At 45.1% G+C, this 21,287-nt stretch overlaps 1 protein-coding gene across 15 annotated transcripts in view; it reads left to right on the top strand.

Annotated features, from left to right (window-relative positions):
* BLTP1 (bridge-like lipid transfer protein family member 1) overlaps window positions 1-21,287 on the top strand; it is a 1,831,302-nt gene that overhangs the window by 156,135 nt on the left and 1,653,880 nt on the right. For all 15 annotated transcript variants that reach the window (XM_086962202.1, XM_086962209.1, XM_086962198.1 and 12 more), the window contains 4 exons: window positions 7,760-7,910; window positions 11,671-11,827; window positions 15,687-15,765; window positions 20,869-20,960. In XM_086962202.1, the coding sequence (XP_086818328.1) occupies window positions 7,760-7,910; window positions 11,671-11,827; window positions 15,687-15,765; window positions 20,869-20,960 (479 nt within the window). The remainder of the gene's footprint in view (window positions 1-7,759; window positions 7,911-11,670; window positions 11,828-15,686; window positions 15,766-20,868; window positions 20,961-21,287) is intronic.

Genomic DNA, 21,287 nt, shown 5'->3' with positions numbered 1-21,287 from the left:
AGCCCCTGAAATTCGGTCAGCAGGAGTTTAAGTTGGGAGTCGGCGCTGGACTCAGGGTCACCCATTGCGGCCCCTCCAGGTCCGACAGTTGGGATTCAAGCGTCGCCAGGTCCCGCCTAATAGACCTCAGCACACTCGAGTGTTTGGACATAGCTATGCCTCTTTTGTAGGCCTTAAACGCTTCCCACAAAGTCTGAAAGTTGTCTACCGTACCCAGGTTTTTTTCCAAAAATGTGTCAATATCGTCAGCCAGTACACCCCGAAAAGCGTCATCCAGCAGGGAATAGGGAGGGAACCTCCAGGTGAAGGGGGGGATAGTTCTCCTAGGGGTGGCCATGTGCAGCAGTATGGGGGAGTGATCCGAGAGAGTGCGGGGGAGCACCTCGCATCTACGAATACTACCTATTATAGACTGTGATACCAGCCAGTAGTCAATTCTGGTATGAATATTGTGAAAGGCAGAATAGTGAGTGAAGCCACCTTTCGTGGGGTGCTTACTTCTCCACACATCCACCAGGTCTAATTTAATTAATTCCACCTTCATGTGTGCGGCCGAGGCAACAGGCCTTCGGACAGGCCCCGAGGATCTATCCAGGGCAGGGTCAAGGACAAAGTTAAAGTCACCTCCCCACAGTAGCCTAGTGTTGGCATGCGATCCACACTGTGCCGATAGATTCGTGTAGAAGTCTGGGTTATCGTAATTAGGGCCATAGACGTTGACGACCAGTAGATCAAGACCCTTACCCACACACCTAGCGAGTACAAACCGACCCTCAGGGTCAGATACCAGTGGGAATAATTTTAGTTGGGAGGTAGGGCTGACCCAGGTAAGTACCCCTCTGGAGTGTGTTGTGAACCCTGCGGCCACAGTGTGTCCCACGAGCCTCCGGGCCTGCAACATCCTGCTATTGAGTGGTAGGTGCGTCTCCTGTAGAAGAGCTAGGTCGACATGATGTCTGTGCAAATAGCTGAGGACCTTACGCAATTTACGGTAATCATTCAGGCCCCGCACATTCCAAGTCAACATCTTCAATTCCAGCGGGGTGTGTACAGTGTTCCCTCCGGTAGCACTAGTCATCCCATCATTAAACAACATAGGTAACAGATAGCAGTACCGTCATTGCATTTCCCCGTGCTTGACACAACTTCAGGCAACACATTGCATGGTATCATATTCAACTCCCCACAAGCAAAATAGTGAGTACGTTCCTCAACGCAGAACCCTCCCCGCTTATGGCAGGCCTCCCCCAACTCGGCCACCCATACTCCAACCCACCCACAGCCGACCACCCCCAACCAGGTCAGACAGAACCCAAAACCACCCCCAGCATCCCAAAAATAACAAACTCAAATTAGACCTAAAACTGGCTCACAGCGGAGCCTAACAGCCAAAAGCGCTGGGGCAGAGATTGCCAGTCAGGAGCAGTTCCCCAACTGCGCAACTACACAAAGCTAGCTAGCACCTTCGCCCAGCCCCAGCCAATAGTTCAGTGCCGTGATCGGGTCTCCCCGGAGTCCCTCGATTCTCTGGCCACCCCCTCATGACTTATGATCATCCATACGGAGTGTCGGCCCAAGGCTAGGATTCCTCCCATCTACGCCTAACGCAGAGACAAAACAGTAGATCGTCACCCACCAGAGTGTCCGTTGAGCTCCTCCGCCGTGTGGTTCAGTTGGTGCTGCCAATACAAGTCAAAGCTGCCCCTTACTGCCCCCCGAGTTGCATGGGACCACCGGACGGGGATGTACCAAACAGAACAGAAAGTCTTCCATGGCGCACAATGGCTGCATGATCAGTCTTGCTCATCCATGTGCGAGGCGAAATCCGTGTCGTCGCTGCGGTTCCTCTGGGCGTCCCTGTGCTCTCTGGACCACTCCTTCAAGGACTTCTGGAGATCCCTAGGGTCCGTAAAGAAGTGAGAGTGTCCCTGCTTGTTGATCCGGAGCTTTGCGGGGGTACATCATGGCGTAATCTAAGCCCAGTTCACGCAGCTGCTTCTTGTAAGGAGCGAATTGCCTCCTTTTTCTCCTGTACCTTGGCGGTGAAATCCGGGTAGAGGGAGATGTCCATGCCCTCATACTGCAGCTTGCCTTTGTCCCTGGCCAGGCGCAACGCCGTGTCCCTATCACGATAGTTCAGAGGTTTCGCTATAATAGGGCGGGGGAGCGCGCCCGGCTTTGGCTTAGGACCCAGGGTGCGGTGGGCCCTCTCAACAATAAACATGGGCGAAAAGACATCCTCTCCAAGCAGCACCTTTAAGAGTCTCTCGACAAAGAGCTCTATTTTACCGGTCTGGGTGGTCTCCGCCACTCCCGTGATACGGATGTTGGATCTACGTGACCTCGCTTCCAAGTCTTCTGACTTGTCTTGGATCACCTGTAGAAGTCTACCAAACTGCTTTCTGTCTTTCTGTCTTTGTCCCATTCTGTCTGCGCCTCCTCCGCCTCAGTGAGCCGTCTTTCCGCCATGTCGAGGCTCTCGGCATGTTTGTCGACACGTTCCGCCATGCGGTCCATACGATATGACAAGGCGTCAATTTTGGTTCCATTGGACGCTATACTGTCTTGTATTCCCTTTTCCATGGAGACGAGCAGGTCTCGTAGTTCCGTGCCCGCTTAGCCATCCATTGCGGCTCCCTTCGGGGACGCTTCCGTGACTGGCGCCTCTGTCCCCCTGCGTTCCGTCGTTCTTTCCCATAGCTAATCTACTTGATAGAAATGTAGGCCGCCGCGTCGACTCCTGAGCAAAGTTCGGGCAGTCCGGGGGCGCACCTCGCACCTCGGGGGTCCACTCACTTTCCGCAGTGACGCCCTGGTCGCTGGCGGGGGCCACCAGCTATAATGTCGCCGGGGCCTGGTATCCCGTTGTGCGTTACGCCAGACAGGTGCACATCAGCCGTCAGCAAGGGCCGCGCCACGTAGATCCCCTTAGGCCCAAACTGCGCCACACAGCCACTCTGCTCCAAGCCGGGGGTCCGCTCAGCTTCGGTGTGGTTCGAGTCCAGGAGACCCGCTTCTCCCTGGAACACCAGGGGCAAGACGCCTCAGACGGGGCGTGTAGTCTCAATCGCGTCTATCGCCACCAAGGCCCAGCCGCTGCAGCAGAGTGCGAGTACCTCAAGGCCAGCTTTACTTTCAGGAGGGCCAGGACCCAAGATGGCGGCAACAGTGAAGGCCCGCAGCTCACCACCGGGCTCTGGCGAGGGCCGGCTCCACTCTCACCATAGTCGTCGTTTACTGCCGCATACACTCGATCAAATATCACTCAGCAGGGGGGGTCCGCAGTAAGTCCTGTCCCAGATTAATTCTCCATCGGGGTATTATGTCCCCGCTGTGTACTCACTGTAGCACCGCCGGATAGGAGCGGACATCTGGCAGTATCTGCGGGTCGCTCACGAGTGTTACCTCGCTCCAGGCAGCTCTCCTGCGGTCAGGCGTCCGCTTGGCGCGGGCAGTCCCACTCCACCCAGTGCTCCGTCTGGCGCAGGTCAGGCCCGGGCCGGTCCACCAATGTCGGCACTCAAAGCACCTCACGAGCACCTCCTCAACTGCGATGGTAGGCGAGCGGCAGCAGCGTCGCCGGGTATAGCGCCTCTTATACGCGCATGTGTCCAGGTGGGAGGGGGGAAGGGAGGGGGGCGGGAGGGGGGCGCCGGCGCCCGTTCTCCAAAGTTCCGAGTTGCACCAGGGGGGACCAGGTCCCTGGCTCTCGGAACGCCGCTGCGGCCGCACGTCAGGCGACGTCGCTCGGCTCGCTCTCCAGGGCAGGTCGCGGCTTCAGGTCCAGTCCGCCGCCGCCGGTGCGCCCCCTCTCCCCCCCCCGTGAGACGCAGTTCGTCGGGCCACGAACCCCTCCACCAGTATCCGGGGGTCTCCAGGGGAGGAACAGAGCAACGAGGGTCAGGCTGGACACTGTGAAGGATGGATTACCAGGATTTTACAGGGGCATAGGCGAGGAGCCGAAGGCTCACGCGTCCACCATTGACGCCGGCAAGCTCCGCCCCCTCAACTCTCAAAGGATGTTTATCCTCTAACCAGAGGCCGTTGCCTTGGAACCCATAGTCCCCCGTCCGAGTCTCCCTTCTCTGGTGATTCCACTGGACCTGGTCCGACAACTACCAGGTCCCCTTTGGCTCTACCATACTTCCCGGATCCCTCAGCACTGGTACCATCTCACCTTGAATTTCCTGCACCGGTTCAAGCCTTTTCTGAGGTCTCGACAACAGGCTCAGATCCAGCTGCATTTTTGAACACCATGTACTCCCTTTTTCGAAGAGCTTCAAAAGCATCTGACGTGCCAATGGACCCATGTCGTCTTTCGAACTTCCGCAGTGTTGCTCAACATCTATGCCATGGATGGTCCTACTTTGCTGGTCCCTGAACTTGCTCCCTAGTACAGGTCACGCAGGGAGGCTGAAAGACTCGTAGACGAAGAGGACTATAGAAGCAATGTAGGAAGCTGGCTCTTTATATGATATATCAAAATGAGATCTATTGTGCAAAGAGTCCAGGGGTTTCCATATTAGTAGGCAGGGGCATGCTGTACAATCCCAAGGTGCTTTTCTAAGGGGTAGTTGGTTGATTAGCCTTAGGCTTATCAGAGGGGAGTATAAAAATCTGCAAATACACACAATAGTCAACAAATGATGCTCACGACTCAATAAGGAGATCCACAAAAATGTATAGAAGTAATAAGTATTTTTATATATATTTAGGCACCAGAACCAGTTTGATCAGGTAAGTACTTAATTCAATAGAAATACTTTTGCATTTATAAAGTCAACACAACATAATTTTCAGAAGCTGCAATGTTATCCTACAGGAGTAAGAAAAGGTATGGCATTCAGGGACTGTACAGCGATTTACAGGACCAATCTCCAGGATTTAAGGAGAGTGACGTGCAAGGTCCAAGGCAGGACCAGCACACCACCACCAGTGGCACTAGGGTGGGCAGGTGCAGTGGTGCAACGCAGCACCGGGTACCCAGTGTTAGTCTATAGGGATCGGTCTTCGTGTAAAGTGGCAGCAACTTTGACTGGGAATCCAGTCGTGCTGAATCAACTTGGGGGCTTCCCTTTAATACCCTTTTAGACCCAGTTCAGGTAGCCTTGGAAAAACCAACATCCACTCCTGCTGTCAGCAGGCTGGTGGCACACAGCTATCGTCCAGCTCCAGGTGACCCTCCCTTTCCTATCAACTCACCCTTCAACTGAGAGCATGGACATTCTGGTTTCCCGCTCTTTGGGATGGGAACTTTCCCTTCATCCTCTTCAGATAGGAAATTGAAACACCTGGGTAAAGAAAACATTTTCAGCAGGCAATATGGCCATGAAGTCCATCATTGCCAACTTTCTCCTTGCACACTACACCCATACCCTGTGGGATAATGGCTCAGATTGTGGAGTTATTTAGGAGGTAATCCAGGACCGTCAGACCGGCTCTTGCCATTTTATAGAAAAAAGACTTGGACACAGCTGAATCTGTGGCCCGTGCTATGGGTACCTCAATCTCTACCTGGAGACATGCCTGGCTCCGTATTTGCCAATTCTCTCCTGGCATCCAGGCAAACTTGATGAACCTGTCATTTGACGCAGCTTCTTGTTTCGAGATGAGGCAGATCTGGTGTTGGAGAGATTTAAGATTCAATATTTGAGGGGAAACACTGGAGGACACGTTTCAGTTGAAATTGAACTTTAAGCTACACTACACATTCCGCTACCCTCGCCCTTCCGCCATTACCCGAATACCCTTGATACCTCAGGCTCAGAGGAAGAGAAGCCAAGACCAGGCCACGTCTTTCTCATTGCCCTGGATTGGCCTAGGGAGGGGGGCTAGCATACAGACTTCCTGCACTTCTCTATGTCCCCCAATGAAGCTGCCATTCAGAACAATCCTCTCTGTCAGAGGGGATGGTTCTGAATCCCAAGCTCCGAGACTTACATGCCTGGAGATTGAACATGGACATCTGCGTTCTTTAAAACCGCCACCCAAGGTGGTGGAAGTCGTCTATCTGTGCGTCACTCTTTCATCAAATCCACCTACCCTGGCAGATGGAGCAACTTTGTTACATAGTGTGCGGACAACAGTGTAGACCCCTTGAAGCCAAGTTGTCTCAGATCCTGCAAAATGCACTTTGCCTTGCCCAGAAGGGTTGTGCAATAGGTAAAGCAAGGGGTATTTGGCTGTTCTATCAAAATTGCTCAGTCTACCAGACCAACCATCCATTTTCAAGTCCCCTGTTATGCATTTTCTAAAGGGGTTGACAAATATGTATCCTCCAAACCCCAATGGGACCTTAATTTGGTTTTCACTTTTCTTATGGGGACACCGTTTGAGCCCCTGAATAATTGTGCCTTAAGAATGTTCACTTTAAAAACTGAACTTGATCACTATCACTTCAGTAGGACTGGTGAGTGAGTTGCAAGCTCTTAGTTTCTGTTCAACCTTTATTTCCTTTTTTTCCCATGAGAAGTCGGTTTTGCAAACCACGGCTGTTTTCCTGCCAAAAGTAGTGACTCTCTTCCCCCAGTCCATTGCCCTCCCCACTTTTTACCCTCCTCCTCATCCCACTAAGCTTGAAGAGAGGTTGCAAAACTATATCATAGGCGAGGTAATCAACCACTACTTGGATCGCACAAAAGACATACGAATGGATGACAATTTCTTACTGGGGTCTTGTGGAGCCAAAAAGGTGAAGGCAGTGCTGAAGAGAACCCTTTCAGGATGGTTCATTCTTTGCATCTAACTTTGCTACACCTTGGCCAAAAAGCATTGTCCGGAACGTATCCGAGCCCATTCCACCTGAGACAAAGCCCCACTTCTGCTATTGCCAGAGGTGTTCCCAACGCCAAGATCTGTAAAGTGGTGATGTACACTTTGTACATACTTTGGCCAAGCATTACTGCCTGGATTCCAAGTTCTCCAGGACAGCCACTTTGCCAACTGTGTTTGGTCCCTGGAATTATTCTATGGATGAGGAATCTGCAGGTAGATAGAGTATCCACCAGAAAGTTTGTGACTGCAGGTAAGTAACTTTTTCTTACTATCTTTGTGTTGTTGTGGCATTCATTGCTCCAGTTCGAAGGTTATTATTATTATTATTATTAGTGAATTTTATATAGCACCCGGTTACCCTTGGGCATCCCCGCGCTGATCCAAAGGAAGACACTGCCACTGAAACACAAGAACTAGACAGTAAATAAATGGGTTTTTAAAAGCTTACGGAAGCGAAGAAGACTCGTTTCCGAGCGGAAGTACAAAGGCAAAGAATTCCATAGCATGGCCACATTCACAGAGAATCTTCTAGGTAGTTACTCTTTCACATTTTTATGCTTTTGCTATGATAACACCTGAATTTACAGTATCTGTTTTCCTCCAAATTCCAAATTCCTCTTCACAAGTGATTTTGACAGTTTCTTTGGCCAAGTTTATAAGCTTCTATTCATACTATTGTCATCTGCTAGCATATACTATAGATGGAGTATCTTACCTTGTGTCTAATGAAACTTCATCCCTCCATTGTCTCTGCCATCTGGCTTTGATCACCCTTGTTGCGATAATGTTAGGGCTTTTCAGCCTGCACTTTGCGTACTCAGGCTGTTGAAAACACTGTTTAAAGATTGATTCCCATTTTCTGTGTGAGGGAATTTACGGTATTGTCACCATCATGTTTAACTAAAGTACTATCATCTGTATACCTCTGTGTATACGTCACTGGCATTGACAATTTGTTTTTCTTCCGCGCCAAAATAAAATTTAGGAGTTGTGCCCGAAGAATCTGAAGAAAATGTGGAAGAGAAATTTGATGGTGAAGATACAAAGTTGCAAGACCTGCCACCCTGTTGGGGATTAGACATTGTTTGTGGCAAGGGAACCGATTTTAACTACGGCCCTTGGGCTGACCGGCAGAGGTATGTTAGAGAAGTACAGGCTTTGTTTTGTGCCTTGTTAAATGATTCTTGCTAAGATGAAACTTTAAGAAGCACATTAATTAATTAATTAATTAATTAATTAATTGTGTGCTTGTATAGCGCTGGAATCACTCCCGAAGGGGTACCTCCGCGCTTCGACCGCTGCGAAACCCTTCCTGGCTTCCCTGAGAGATGGTCCCTTAATGGGTATCTCCAGGGTGAGACCAGGCATCCCCGGCGGTCTGGTGGGGCCGTTAGTGAAGATGAGGCAAGCTAGTGCCCAGAGTTGCCGAGTGTGATCGCTGATCAGAGTGGGCACCGAGGCGAGAGAATTATCGAGTCCGCTGACCCTGGTCCAGAAACCTGCCGCGTCGGGAATAGAACCCTGGTCCTGGGCCGTCCTCTGCTCTCGGGTCTGCCGCCTCTAACCAGTGAGCCACACTACTTCACACATTCACCCATGTGCTTGACAAGATGGATTAAGTTGCCTCCGAATTACACTCTCTTAATGTATAATACAGGGTTTAGCTTTATCTAATGTCCATGTACTTTTAAGTTATGTGGTGTTCTTAGCAGTACATCCCCATTTCACAAGCACTTGAAAACAGCAAAAAAAAATTCTGAGCACTATGAACACTTTTTACAGCGAAGAAGATCATGTTAGCCCAGTGTTTATACCTTGAAATATACATATCCACGGTCAATAAATAACTGAGAGAGATCTTTCTGTTAAGCTATGTTATTGGTATTTGCATAGCACTTTAAACTATTGTTAAGCCATTGTTGTACTTTTTCATGTGATTTTAACCAGTGTTTGATTATGTGTAGTTTCGGGTGTACGGTTAGAGTTATTTCTATGTATAGTTTCAAATTGGTTTGGATCAGTTAATGTGAAAGCAATATACTTTTGATCAAGGAAAATGAGTGTTTTATGTTTGGGTGGTTGGGCATAGGATGTTTCCTACTTTTCTCACAACTGTAATTGTAATTGCATTTATATAACGCTTACTACCCCTGACGAGGCGTCAAAGTGCTTTTTCGGCGAGTAGCACGCTACTCCGGGACCCATAGAGAATTAGTGTTGAATTAGTATAGTGAAACATACAAGTACATTTTAAGTGGTGGATAGGTTAGTCAGTTATTTGGGTTCGGAAAGATAGCAGAATCTTGAAGCACGCTACTCCTGAAACCCATAAAGGATTAGTGCTGAATTAATATGGTGAAATATGAAAGTAATTTGAGTGGTGGATATTAGTCAGTTATTTGGAGTGAGCAGGGTAGTGGAGAGATAAAAGGGAAGAAAGGTTTGCATTCTTGTAGCACCTGTTACCTCATATGGGTGTTGAAGCGCTTTTCTGGCAAGTAGAACGCTTCTCTCGAACCCATAAAGGATTAGTGTTGAAAAATTAGTATAGTGAAGTATGAAATAATTTGAGTGGTGGATATATTATTCAGTTATTTGGATAGAGAAGGGTAGGTTGCGGGATAGAAGAAGGAAATAGGTTTGCATTTATATAGCGCTTGCTACCCCTTGATGGGGTTTTGAGGCGCTTCATTGGCGAGTAGCACGCTACCTGGAACTCATAAAGGATTAGTGGTGAATTAGTATAGTGGAATATGGAAATTGAGAAGTGAACATGTTAATCTGTTATTTTGATTGAATAGGATAGTGGAGGGACAGAAGAGTGAGATTTGTTTTTTGAGGTCATAGCAGTAGGGGGAGGCCTTTGGATATGCAAAAGAGGTTTTTGAGGGGAAGAGTCAGAGGGAAGAGTATATAAAGGTTTGTTTTGGGGGATCGGTATAGTGAAAAGAGGTGTCATATGATGCAAGGAAGGGTCGTTAGAGTAGGAGAGAGTCTAGAAAGGGTTATTTTGGGGGACATAGTAGTGGTATGAGGTTTGGGATAAATGAGTGAGTGGATGTAGAAGATATATTGATATATGTATAGGGTGAGAAATAGGGTAGTGCTTTGGAAATAGTAGTAGAAAGAAGTTTGAGATAAGTCAGAAGGTTGGGCCAGAGTATCTATTGAGAGAAGTATAGGCTGAGAAATAGGATAGTGCATTTGAAATGCTAAATTAGAAGTAAGAGATAAATATATAGACCCATAAGGACTAAGGACTTACAGAGGTGCTAAAGTCCTGAGGGAGGGAGGGGGGCGGGGGTCAAGTGTCCAGTTGTCTTGTTTTGGCGAAAGAACACTGGCACTGAGGACCTCTTTAGCAGGAATCCAGTGTACTTCAGTCAAGGTGGGCGGGGGGGGGGGGGTGGGGGGGGGACTACTGCAACAAAACAGCAATTTCCTATAAACTGTTGCTACATAAACGTGGGTTTGACCAGATACATTTTAGTCAGTTTTGTTGAGACCCAGGGCATGGTTGGAGTAAGTTGATATTTGCATATCGCCGAATGTCTTACCGTTACTACAGGCAGCCGAATCCACATACGTTTTGCTTTATTGGGACTGTCCATTTGCATCTAAACCTGTTAAGGCAGTAGATGACTCCATAAAAGTAACACCTCGCATTTTCTACCATCAAACTGAATATTCCTTCACTACTAGAATACTGGGATAGTTTCATTCGTAACATAATTTCTATTAGTAACAATATCAGCCTGTGTTCTGTCCAGGAGTGGTGATTACTTGAATTAAAGCATAGAACATGGGTGACCTAAGAAGACAGAACCTTTCTATACTGATGTTTAACCATTACATATAGAGAAGTGTAAGATGTCCACCTCCCTCCAAGACATTGGAAGGCTTAGTTCTGCTAGATCAGTCACTGGGATTCTTATAAAAAGAGTGTTGGTCTAGACAACTAATTGCCTTTCAAGTCCTTGTCTGATATAGGGCTGTTAAGCATATATTTACAATGTTAAATAACGCACTTAGGGGTAAAAAGGCTCCTGTGTCCTTCACAAACCTAATAGCGAAGTGGGAGGACGACTTTCAAAGGGAACGAATACCTGAAGCATGCTTCAGCATAGGGGCCATGTTTGACGAATTATCCGGAAACATTCAACTCACAGCGAATGCATAGCAAATTTGCTGCCATTGAAATATATTCCTAGCAGACTCTGTAAAATGCAGCCTGATTCTTCAGCTCTTTGATGGCGACTTTGTGACTATGGAGCCATCATCATGAGTATCCGGTGGACCTTTTCAGAAAACTGCAGCTTTCTGGACTGACTTCTTTGCCAGATTCAAACACATCTCAGGATGCTCCTACCAGACAGTCCACTGGTAGTCCTGCTCGGAGATATTCGTTACACATTAATCTACAAGTACCCGCTGACACGTGCTTGTTACACAATAGTGCATGCCCCCTGTGCTTAGCTCAATGTTCTTGGGACAATAGGTGATAGACTGCTGGAAAAATGAGATTACTTCCACTTTGCCAACATCCAATGTATGAACAGTTTATTTGATCGTGATTTTTAAAAAAATGTTAATGGTATCCACCTGTATACTACATTTAGTTTTTTTATTTTTATTTTCAGTTCCCTTGTTTTTCATTTCTTTTTTTTGTTTTCTTCTTCTGCTCAAGTCACCATATGTGTTACCCGTACAGTGTCAAGTTACTTAGCAACTTTCAATAGCTTGGAAGGAGAGTTTTATTTAAGTAATGGGGCTTAAGGGGAATATTGCTGGGTTTTATATTTACCTATAATAGTTATTGTCTTTTGATTAGAAAAAAAAGATTTTCAAATATTTACCTAATAAAGTTGCTTGAATTTATTTCACACTTCATTTTAGGGAATGCTTGTGGAAGTTCTTCTTTCCACCGGATTACCAACTTCTTAAAGTATCAGAAGTTGCACAGCCAGGGAAACTGAGAGAAATTCTTGCTTTTGAGCTGCGGATGAACATTATAGAAAATGCTACCATCGACTTGCTTTTTACCAAAAACCGGGTAAATATTTGTATGTGATTTGATTGATAGTGCATAGTGATATCATTGGTTTCATTTTGTTCTGTAAGCATGAGTAATATTTTTGACCATTTGTTTCTTCAGTTTTTCTGAAGTCATCTCTTAGAGACTGAATAATAATAACTAGTACTCTTGTATCCTGGCTGTTTCACCTTCTGAACCTCTGGATACTCCTGCCTTGTGTTCACAGATGCAGAAACAGTTGTTTAATAGAGAGATTCAAGTGTTAACAGATTTGTACATCATATATTGCACTGCCCCATTTATCCTCCAGTTGCAATGGATCAGAATCTGCTTCTCTTAACCTCTGTAAATTCCTTTCAGGGCCTACTACTCAGGGTTTTTTGGTCCTTTGCTAGGATTGTTTTTTTTTGTCCCCCCTCCTTCAGCTATTTTTCTCTTCTCTACACTCTGGTTTTAAGCCATCTACTTTATCCTGTTCGTTTGTAGGAGCTCAACCACCTAACCACATCTTGTTGTGCCTGAGTCAGTAACTAGGTTTATGCCTGCACTGTGGTAGCTGCAATCGTCCATGGGTGCACAGTTTCCTGGCAGTTAATCATGAGGAAAAGGTTTACGGAGATAAGCTGAAGGTCTGACTTTGGCACTGGAAGCTGTTTTGGATGCATGTTTCTGCCACTGCTTGTGTACACAGAGACCTGCTCCACAGCAGAGTAGGCACAGCAGCTAGCAGTAGCATGGGGAAGCACTGGCCTCTGCTGAGAAAGCTCCACTCCTCCTTCTGTCTTGTTGAGAGATTGTCCCAACACTAGAGGTGCACTACAGGCAAAATAGCATGACCTTGCCTCAATCTTACCATCACACTTACTCAAGGAGCTATATTTGGTGCTGGGTTCTCCAGCAGAGCAGTAGAGCTGTAGCAGTACAGCTTGATAGCTGCAATCTGCCTTTTCAGCATTTAGTTCCCCAATAGTAGTCTTCATGAATTACTCCATTTATTTCGACCAGAAGCTAAAGAAGGTAAGGTCCCACACTCCTATGGATTCGACTTCAGGATTCACTACCATGCCCTCCTTTATTCCGAATCCTTCCAGAATGGTCTGAGTGCAAAGTTGACATCTATAGAGAACAACGTTTGACCAAGGTCCCTAGTACAGCCTAGTAATTCCAGTGCATGTCTTCCTTGGCTCTAATTGCCAAACATGATACCATATGGGTCCTCGAGTGCAGCTCGCATAGTTTTGGGTGTAGGTTTTGAGAACGGAGGAGCAGCCTACAACGTCCCAACCTTTGCCCTGTTCGCCCTACCTGTTCCTTTTGGGGTAGACTATTCTAGGCAGTTCTACCTGCATAAGGGCTCACCTTGAAGAGTAGACACTGACACAGTCACCTAGCAAGATAATGGTATCTGTGATCATGAGGGCCTAAATCTAATCAGTTGCTACCCTGAGTTATGGACAAGATATTGAATACACTAATCTCTTCAACACCAGCACTCCCTGGCTTAAGACTGAAGATGATGGAAATTTCTTATAGGTAATCAGGATGGCACAGGTACCCCACAAAAGATGGTACACAGTCTGCTACAGTGCTGCCCTGGGATCCCCGAGTAGTCACTGAATAATTAACTGCCATAGGTGGAAAATTTCTTACTTGTGAACTGCCTCTGAGAGATGAGTATTTCACTTATGTTTTGAGTTTTCTTTCTGGCAATACATTATATGACAGTACTTTTGTTATATAAGCCAGGACCTAAAATACAACACTCATCTGGCTAATTGCGCTGGATTGCATTGGTTGTTGCCCAGAAACCGGCCCAAAGTTAATGACTCAAGAATAAGACTGACTGATGGCAGGTTAAGTTTCATAGACAAGAAGTTAATAGGCCCTAGGGGATTCTGAAAGATGCCCAAAGACTTCATAGTGCTATACAAGAAAACTTATCTACATGCATCCGCCTCCATCCTCATGCCTATGGGAAAACCCTATGAGCAAATGATGAAGAGCAAATTAATGAATGATAAATATAGGAGGTTTTGTACTCTTCAAACATGTAGGAGAGAGGTAGAGGAAGGAGAGAAAGAAAGATAAAGGAGAAAAGGGATAAAGAAAGGAGCAAAAGAGGAAAGAAACTGGATGTGAGAAAGGAGAAAATCACAGAAAGAAAACGACCGGAATAAGCATAGAAGAAGGCAGGTGGAAGGAAAGGAGGGAGGAAGAAAAGATACATAGTGAGGATTGAAACAAGAAAAGAGGTGAAGGATGCATGGATAGCAAGGATGCAAGGAGAGGGATAAATGAGAGTGGAAGGAAGGGTAGAAAGTAATAAACAAAATGAAAGAACCAAGAATGCAAAGTCAAGAAACAAAACAAAGGTACGAAGGTGAGACGGATGAAAGAAGGGAAAAGGAAGCAACAAAAAAGAGAAAGTGAGCATGAAGCAAAAGAGACTGAAGGAGAAAATGAAACCAAGAAAGGAGAGGAAGAGACAGAAAAGAGACCAAAAAAGAATGAGCTAGAAAGATAGAAACAAAAGAAACGCATGCAAAAGAAAAAAGAAACAAAGGGAAAGAGAAAGAGACGGAAGAAAGAAGGATTGGAGAATAGAAAAACAGATCAAACAGTGTGCTCTGAGGCATTTGTTTCTTGACAGGCTTCTTACCGGGAAGACTGAAACTGATGAGAGATTCCTGCTTGAATTCAAAACGGCTGCAGTTACACCTAGATGTCTGCAGGGACCACAATAGTTTTTTCCTTCAGCTGCATATCACATGTATAAAACGATTGATAGACTACATTTTTACCAGATATAAGCATGCAATCTATTTTTTTCTTCAGTTATATTTTTGTAAATAGCGCTGCCCATTATGTTTGATCTCAGGGTTCAAAGAAAATATATCCACTGTTAAAATGTATGTTCGAAATCCCCCACCAAAAAGTATATATTTATCCATTGGAAAGCAAAATCTTTCCATCAAATCTATTTTAATTGCCCTTTGATGGAGTCTTATTCTATCTTTTGTTTTTATGGAAGTTTTGCTTTATTGTTTATTTGGCAAGTGAGAACAGCAGTTGTATCCCTGCTATGAATTCATACCTATCCCACACTCCGTGTACACACTGCACTTATCTGCTCCTTAACTTTGAGCTGAAAAGAGTTAAGCAGAATAAAAAACACAAACGGATGTTCATGAAGATTGTACACGTACTTGCGAGGATTTGAAGAATACTTTTGAAGGTGTCTGGCGTAGAGGACATAGCTGTAGCCCAGCCCACAGACCCTGACGTGGGGGGGCTAAAGCCCTTTTAACCCAATGGGTGTTGCGTGCCTGCCTGCCAGTGGTGTATTTAACACCCCTGTAATATTAATATTTTCATCCAAACTTTGCAAGTTACTTATGTTCCATTCCTAGATGCATTGCCTCTTCATTCAAGGAGTTGTGTACAGCCTCACTGTAGAGTCTTGCTGACAAGACTGCCCTAGTGTGTGTAAGTGTCCATTGATATAAGGTAATTACTGTTCAGTGGAAATCTTTAAATTAGTGCATAGCCTTTCAGTTTTTAAAATGTTTATAATGAGTTCATTCTTTTTGTAAAAACCATGTATAATTTTTCTGTTAGGGGTACCATTACTTTTGCAACTTTGCCTGTTTTTATTGATTCAGTGATTCATTGTTCCAGATATACACTATTTTATAAATTCCATGTATCATTTGTTCAAATACAGCCTCAATCCAAACCCAAATTCACACTTTAGGGTTCCTGCGTGAATTATTACTGTGAAGTTTTCCGTGCTTGCATTGTAAGTGCAGCAGATATATTCATCAAAATGCCACAGCAAGAGGGTGCATTTGATGATCATCTTTGTTTTGTTCTGCAGGAAACCAATGCTGTACATGTAAATGTTGGTGCTGGATCATATTTAGAAGTAAACATTCCTATGACAGTCAGTGAAAATGGTAAGAATATGATTGTTTTTAAATTAAAGATTCTGAAATCATTTTTGAAAATGAAGCATAGTGTTTTTATCACCAACTTCATCATTCATAATTTTCTCCTCGTGCAACCCAAAAAGGATTGTCCGATCTAGGACAGTGGCCCTTTTTCATATATTCATTTTTACTCCTCCTGTTATATGTATGCAACAATTATTTTTAGTGCCTTTGTTCATATCCTTAGTATTTGTAGCCATACATTTTTAAGTAAGGTTTCACTGAACCATTTTGACTTTTGGCCTGATAATTGCCATTCCAGCATTTAGTCACATCTTTTGAGATAAAAAGGTGCCTTGATTATGCCAGTTGGAATTGCTGGCTTTGAGCAAACTAGGCTCACAAGCCTCATATTTGAGTAATTGATTGGAGATTCCTTGGAGAGTTACTATTTTCTTAATTTAAATCTTTTGAGGCTCATTTTGGAGAAAACATAATGCAGTATTGCGAAATGTCACATATCGACATTCGTGCAGATATTTAAAAATATTTGCATTACCACCATTATCAGTAATGGTTCTAAGGGCATGGCAACGAGAGACCAGCTTCAACAGGCCTCAACCTGCATCAAAACAGCCAACAGTACACCTTGCTGTAAACGCAGCCAAACTGGCCGGAATCGTAATACAGAAGTTAAATACAGCATGGTCAGTAGAAAATGTACATTGAGTTAAGAATAAAACATGAAATTTGATATACCTGTGTTCTAAGACATTCCGCATGAAATGTAAAGGTGGCCTAGGCTTTGGTGAACTTGTCATTGGTATACCACATACCACTAGTGATTTTTTTCAGGGTTGTCAAATCCAATTATATCAAGCATCCATCATGACTGTCTTGGTATAGACTTCCGAGATTATGCACAGCCTTAAGCATTTCAGGATTCGGCATGCTAGCAGAAGGGGAAAGGTTATAGGAATCATCTTAACAACAAAAGAACCGGGGGTCTATAACGGAGCTTCAAGTACTCCGAGCTGCTGCAAAACTCCTACATAAGTGAGTTAGGCGCTAATAGAGCTATATAAGTCTCTATATCAGAATGTGTGCCAGGACAAACCTGTCGAAGGACCTACTGAGATTGTTGGTAAGACCCGTACAGAGATGTGTTGGATTCCCATCAAATAGGTATGTAGATCAAGTGTTCTCATTTGGTCATCCAAAAATGGGGTGGTATGTCTCTTGATCAATGAGACCCATCCATCGCCCTTACTCAATTGGGTCGCACCACCAATCGCTAAGGTACCCATGAACAAATGATAAAGATGGGATCGAGTGCAGTGCAAAAATCAAAAGATGTGTGAGTTCAAAACAAGGGGTAAAAGGATCAATAGGCGAAAAACTCTAATGTAATTTGTCCTTTCCCTCAAACAAACAAGAACAATGCAGAGGAAGCAGTCTAAACATATAACTGCATTTACAAGGCCAACATGTTTCAGCCGATGGGGACAAGATCCCATGGCTTTCTTCAGGGCCAGAGTTCTAAGCATTAGCTACTGCATACATAAAGTGAACGTAACGACAATCTGTAAAGGATATACATAAATAGTCCAAAATCGTGTTCCTCTGTACCAAACTGTGTCTCTTACATCTGAATAGTACAGGGAGTGTACCTCACCTCTCCTGGAACCCAGCTCAGGAAAAAAGAGGCCCCGCTCTGTCCGGCGTGGTCTCATTGCAGGACCCGTGTGGGGTACACATTTGGGCGGGCATACTCTAGACTTCATCTGTGCCAACTTCCCCATATTAGTGATGAAACCGCGGCCGGTGGCCTGATCAGACCACTTTCCCATATTCTTTTCATTGGGTTTGGATAACTCTCCTCGGCAGATCAACTGCCGTCGCTCCCCCGTCTCCAGGAAAGTGGATCCAGGCCAGCTGAGAGCTTCGCTTGCCTCTTCCCGGCCCTCTTTTTTGGGTGGTTTGGAGGAAGTTATTGCTCAATTTGCCGACTGGATTGCAGGCGCTGTCGCCAATGGGTCGGGACAGTATGGTATACTCCCGCGCTGAAGACTTTGAAGCATGCCTGTAAGGTTGCGGAGAGGGCTTGGCGTTTTGGCGGCTACCTCCACTCTGATAAAAACATCCTCAGATCCAAACAACAACTTTATTATGTGGCGATAGAGAGGCCAAAGGACAGTATTATGCCACTCGTATTGAGCGGGCTAATAACAATTCCAAAAAAATATTCGCAATTGTGCAGAGCTTCCTGTCCCCCAGTGCCCAGATGGCGGCTGCTCCTGCCACGGAGTCCTGGTGCAACACCCTGGCGTCATTTTTCAGGGATAAAATAATCCGTATCTAGGAGACTTTTCTGTCCTCTCCCAGAAACAGAGACCCTGTGTTGTCGCTGTATTTGCCCAGAGCTGAACCGGTCTCCCCTTTCTCAGAATTCAGTCCCATTGACCTCGCTAGTTCTCTCAGAATCCTCAAAGCCCTCAAGTCCGGCTCTCCCAACGACCCGACTACTATCTGATGTGGCAGATACCATTAATTCGGAGGTGAACTTTATGGTCAACAAATCATTGCAGGAAGCTTGTGTGCCGAAAGCTTGGAAACATGCCTTGATCCTTCTTCTACTTAAAAAACTGTCTCTCGATCCATTGCTCCCTGAAAACTATCGTCCTATCTCGCTTCTGCCAAGTCTGGCTAAAGTTTGTGAGAAAGAGGTCACATTCCAACTTACCAACTTTGTTGAGGGGGCTGGTTTGCTTCATCCGGCGCAGTCGGGCATCTGTGCCTCTTATAGCACGGAAACCACTTTGCTTGAGGTCACAGAATCGATTCGGCAGTGTCTGGATGCCGGCGGGAGAGCAGCATTGGTAATGCTTGATCTCCCGGCAGCGTTCGACACGGTGCCTCACGCCATGCTCCTGGATCGCCTATCTGAAATAGGAATCTCTGGGTTGGTTTTGCAATGGATCAATTCTTTTTTGGAAGGAAGGTTGCAGCAGGTATGGCTCCCTCCGTGTGCCTCTGTGCCCATGAGGGGATCCTTGCATGGGTCATCGCTTAGACCGCTGTTATTTAACATCTATGTGACTCCGCTGATTTTTTTGGCGGAGTCACTGGGGACTAAGGTGATGAGTTACGCCGACGATACCCAGCTGCTGTTTACCTGGATCAAGGAGGATGACTCGGTTACGAGACCCCATCAGTGCTTGTCATCGGTCTTTCATTGGTTGGCCAATGCGCAGCTAAAATGTAATGAGGGAAAGTCCGAAGTACTGCTGTTCGGTTCTTTTGCTCCGGACTTCAGAGAGAGACTCTGGCCTCCAGGTTTTCCTTGCTCGTCTGAGAATAACGGTGCCGCCAAAAACCTTGGAGTCTGGTTCGATGAGAATCTGAATTTTGGGTCACATGTGAAAAAACTGTCTGGCACCTGCTTTGGTGTGCTGAAAACTTTGAGAAAGTTTCTTCTCTTCTTGCCGAACACGGCCAGAGAGACGGTTGTTCGGGCACTGATTCTTTCTCGCTTGGATTACGCCAACGCCCTCCTAGTTGGCAGCCCAGGTTTCCTTGTGAAGAAATTAAAAGTGGTAAAAAAAACTCGGCTGCCAGACTTCTAGGGGGGCTGTCATCCAGGCACAGTGTGCGGGCACTTTTACGGTCATTACACTGGCTTCCTGTCGAAATTTGCCTGAAATTTAAAATGCTCTCAATTATGCAAATGCCCTTTACGGTCTCGGTCCCATCTATTTGCAGAAGAGACTTGCTTTTTACACACCAGGAAGACAGCTGTGTTCGTCTTCGCAACTGCTGATGCAGACTTCGAAGTTTAAGCGTCAGCGACTAGGGGGAAACTCCTTTGTGCGCAAAGCTTGTTTGGCCTGGAATGCGTTGCCCTTGGCTTTGAGGGCCACCCAGGATCCTCTTCTGTTTAGGAAATCCTTAAAAACCCTACTGTTTTAATTGGTTATTGTGCATTTTCTGCCTTTTTGTTGTAAGCGCCGGGACACTTCTGAGTAGCTGTGCGCTGTACAAATTAAAATAACATAACATAACCTAACACAGTCTCAGCAACCTGTTACCTTACTTCTGCATAATCTCTGGGCACTTATGGATAAACATACTTAATTCTGTAAACCCTAAAATATGCTCTCCTATAAATTTAGTCTGCAATGTGCATCTGTTTCTTTAGCAATAGTTCCTCAATTAGACAAGTTCTAAAAATGTTTAACAGTACTCTGTAATTTAATATCGGCCAATCGCGACTATGATGCAGCTTCAGTATTGCTTCTGTGCTCTGTAGCTGTAGATTAGAGTTCACTAGTGGACCAACGCTTGTAGTCTCATAGGATCATCTAGGTCGGGCACACCCTTGTGATTGAACAGGCTTAAGTTTGACAGTCACTCCATAGCCCGTCTTCTCCCTTTCTCTGAGTAATGAGAATGGCTTGCAGAGTCCAGCATTTGGTTATATCGAACTACAAAGTGGATATCCTGGCAACCTAAGAATGAATCCTTGCCTAAATGTGTCCAGGACACATTATTCACATATTCACAACAGAGCAACATCACTCGGTGTAGGCAATCACAATCATAGAGAAAGACCAGTGTGATCGCTCACTTTCATTACTAAACATTTCTCTGTTCCCCTCTTTCAGTCTCTCAGGGAATCTCATCCATTAAACAAGACAAGGTACAAAAATAAAACATGATATGTTCCCTGCTTTGAAAAGTGTATTCTTTCAAAGGGCTTTAAAACAGAGCTGACTCCAGACTTTGGTCTTTTAAGCAGGTTTTTAGCTTGTTAAAATTTCAGTTTCAAAAGAAGAAAACACCCTGGCAAAAATCCAAACGCCTTCCTTACTTTCCCAGACCAATAAAAATATTGGTTTGTGATGCACCAGTAAGAATTGGCACGTTTCACATTCCTACCTCTTCAGGGAGCTGTTTTTAGGTCTTTTACTAAGAATGTGAGCCTTCATGTAAAGGAAAAGTATCATGTTAATTTTGAGATTACGATACAGATATGTTTTTTTTATGCAATGGTGCTCCTTTTCTTTTGATTAAACAATTATATTGAAATTAAAGTATAAAAAATGTTCTGACACTTTTTTTGTATGTTAGGTTATTCTCCAACCATTAAAGGGCAGCTTTTGCACGTTGATACTACTAGTAGCATGCAGTACCGAACTTTGATTGAAGCTGAAATGTTAGCGGTAAGTGTTGCTTCTTCGTATCCTTTAAATTGCTTCTCTATTGCAAATGTCTCATCCTGTGCGCGTTATGTTCCGTATCTATAATTATTAATGCTTTGTTTCATTAACTGTTAGCGAGTCAATAACCAAAAGTATTGGAAATCAGATTAGATGTGTGCATCTAAAATATATATTTTGTTCCTGGAGATTGTAACCCAGCATCTAAATCTTCATTCATAATCTTTCAATGTGCAATTCAGTTGCAGGTCTGTGAGACCTCGTATTCTTTTTTTTTTTTTTTACATTAAAACTTTCCTGTTCATTCTCAATGCTCCATGCAATTTCTTG

This window comes from Lissotriton vulgaris, chromosome 3_1, assembly GCF_964263255.1.
Source record: "Lissotriton vulgaris chromosome 3_1, aLisVul1.2, whole genome shotgun sequence".
Taxonomy (NCBI): Eukaryota; Metazoa; Chordata; class Amphibia; order Caudata; family Salamandridae; genus Lissotriton; species Lissotriton vulgaris.
This window is presented reverse-complemented; position numbering and strand designations above follow the sequence as displayed.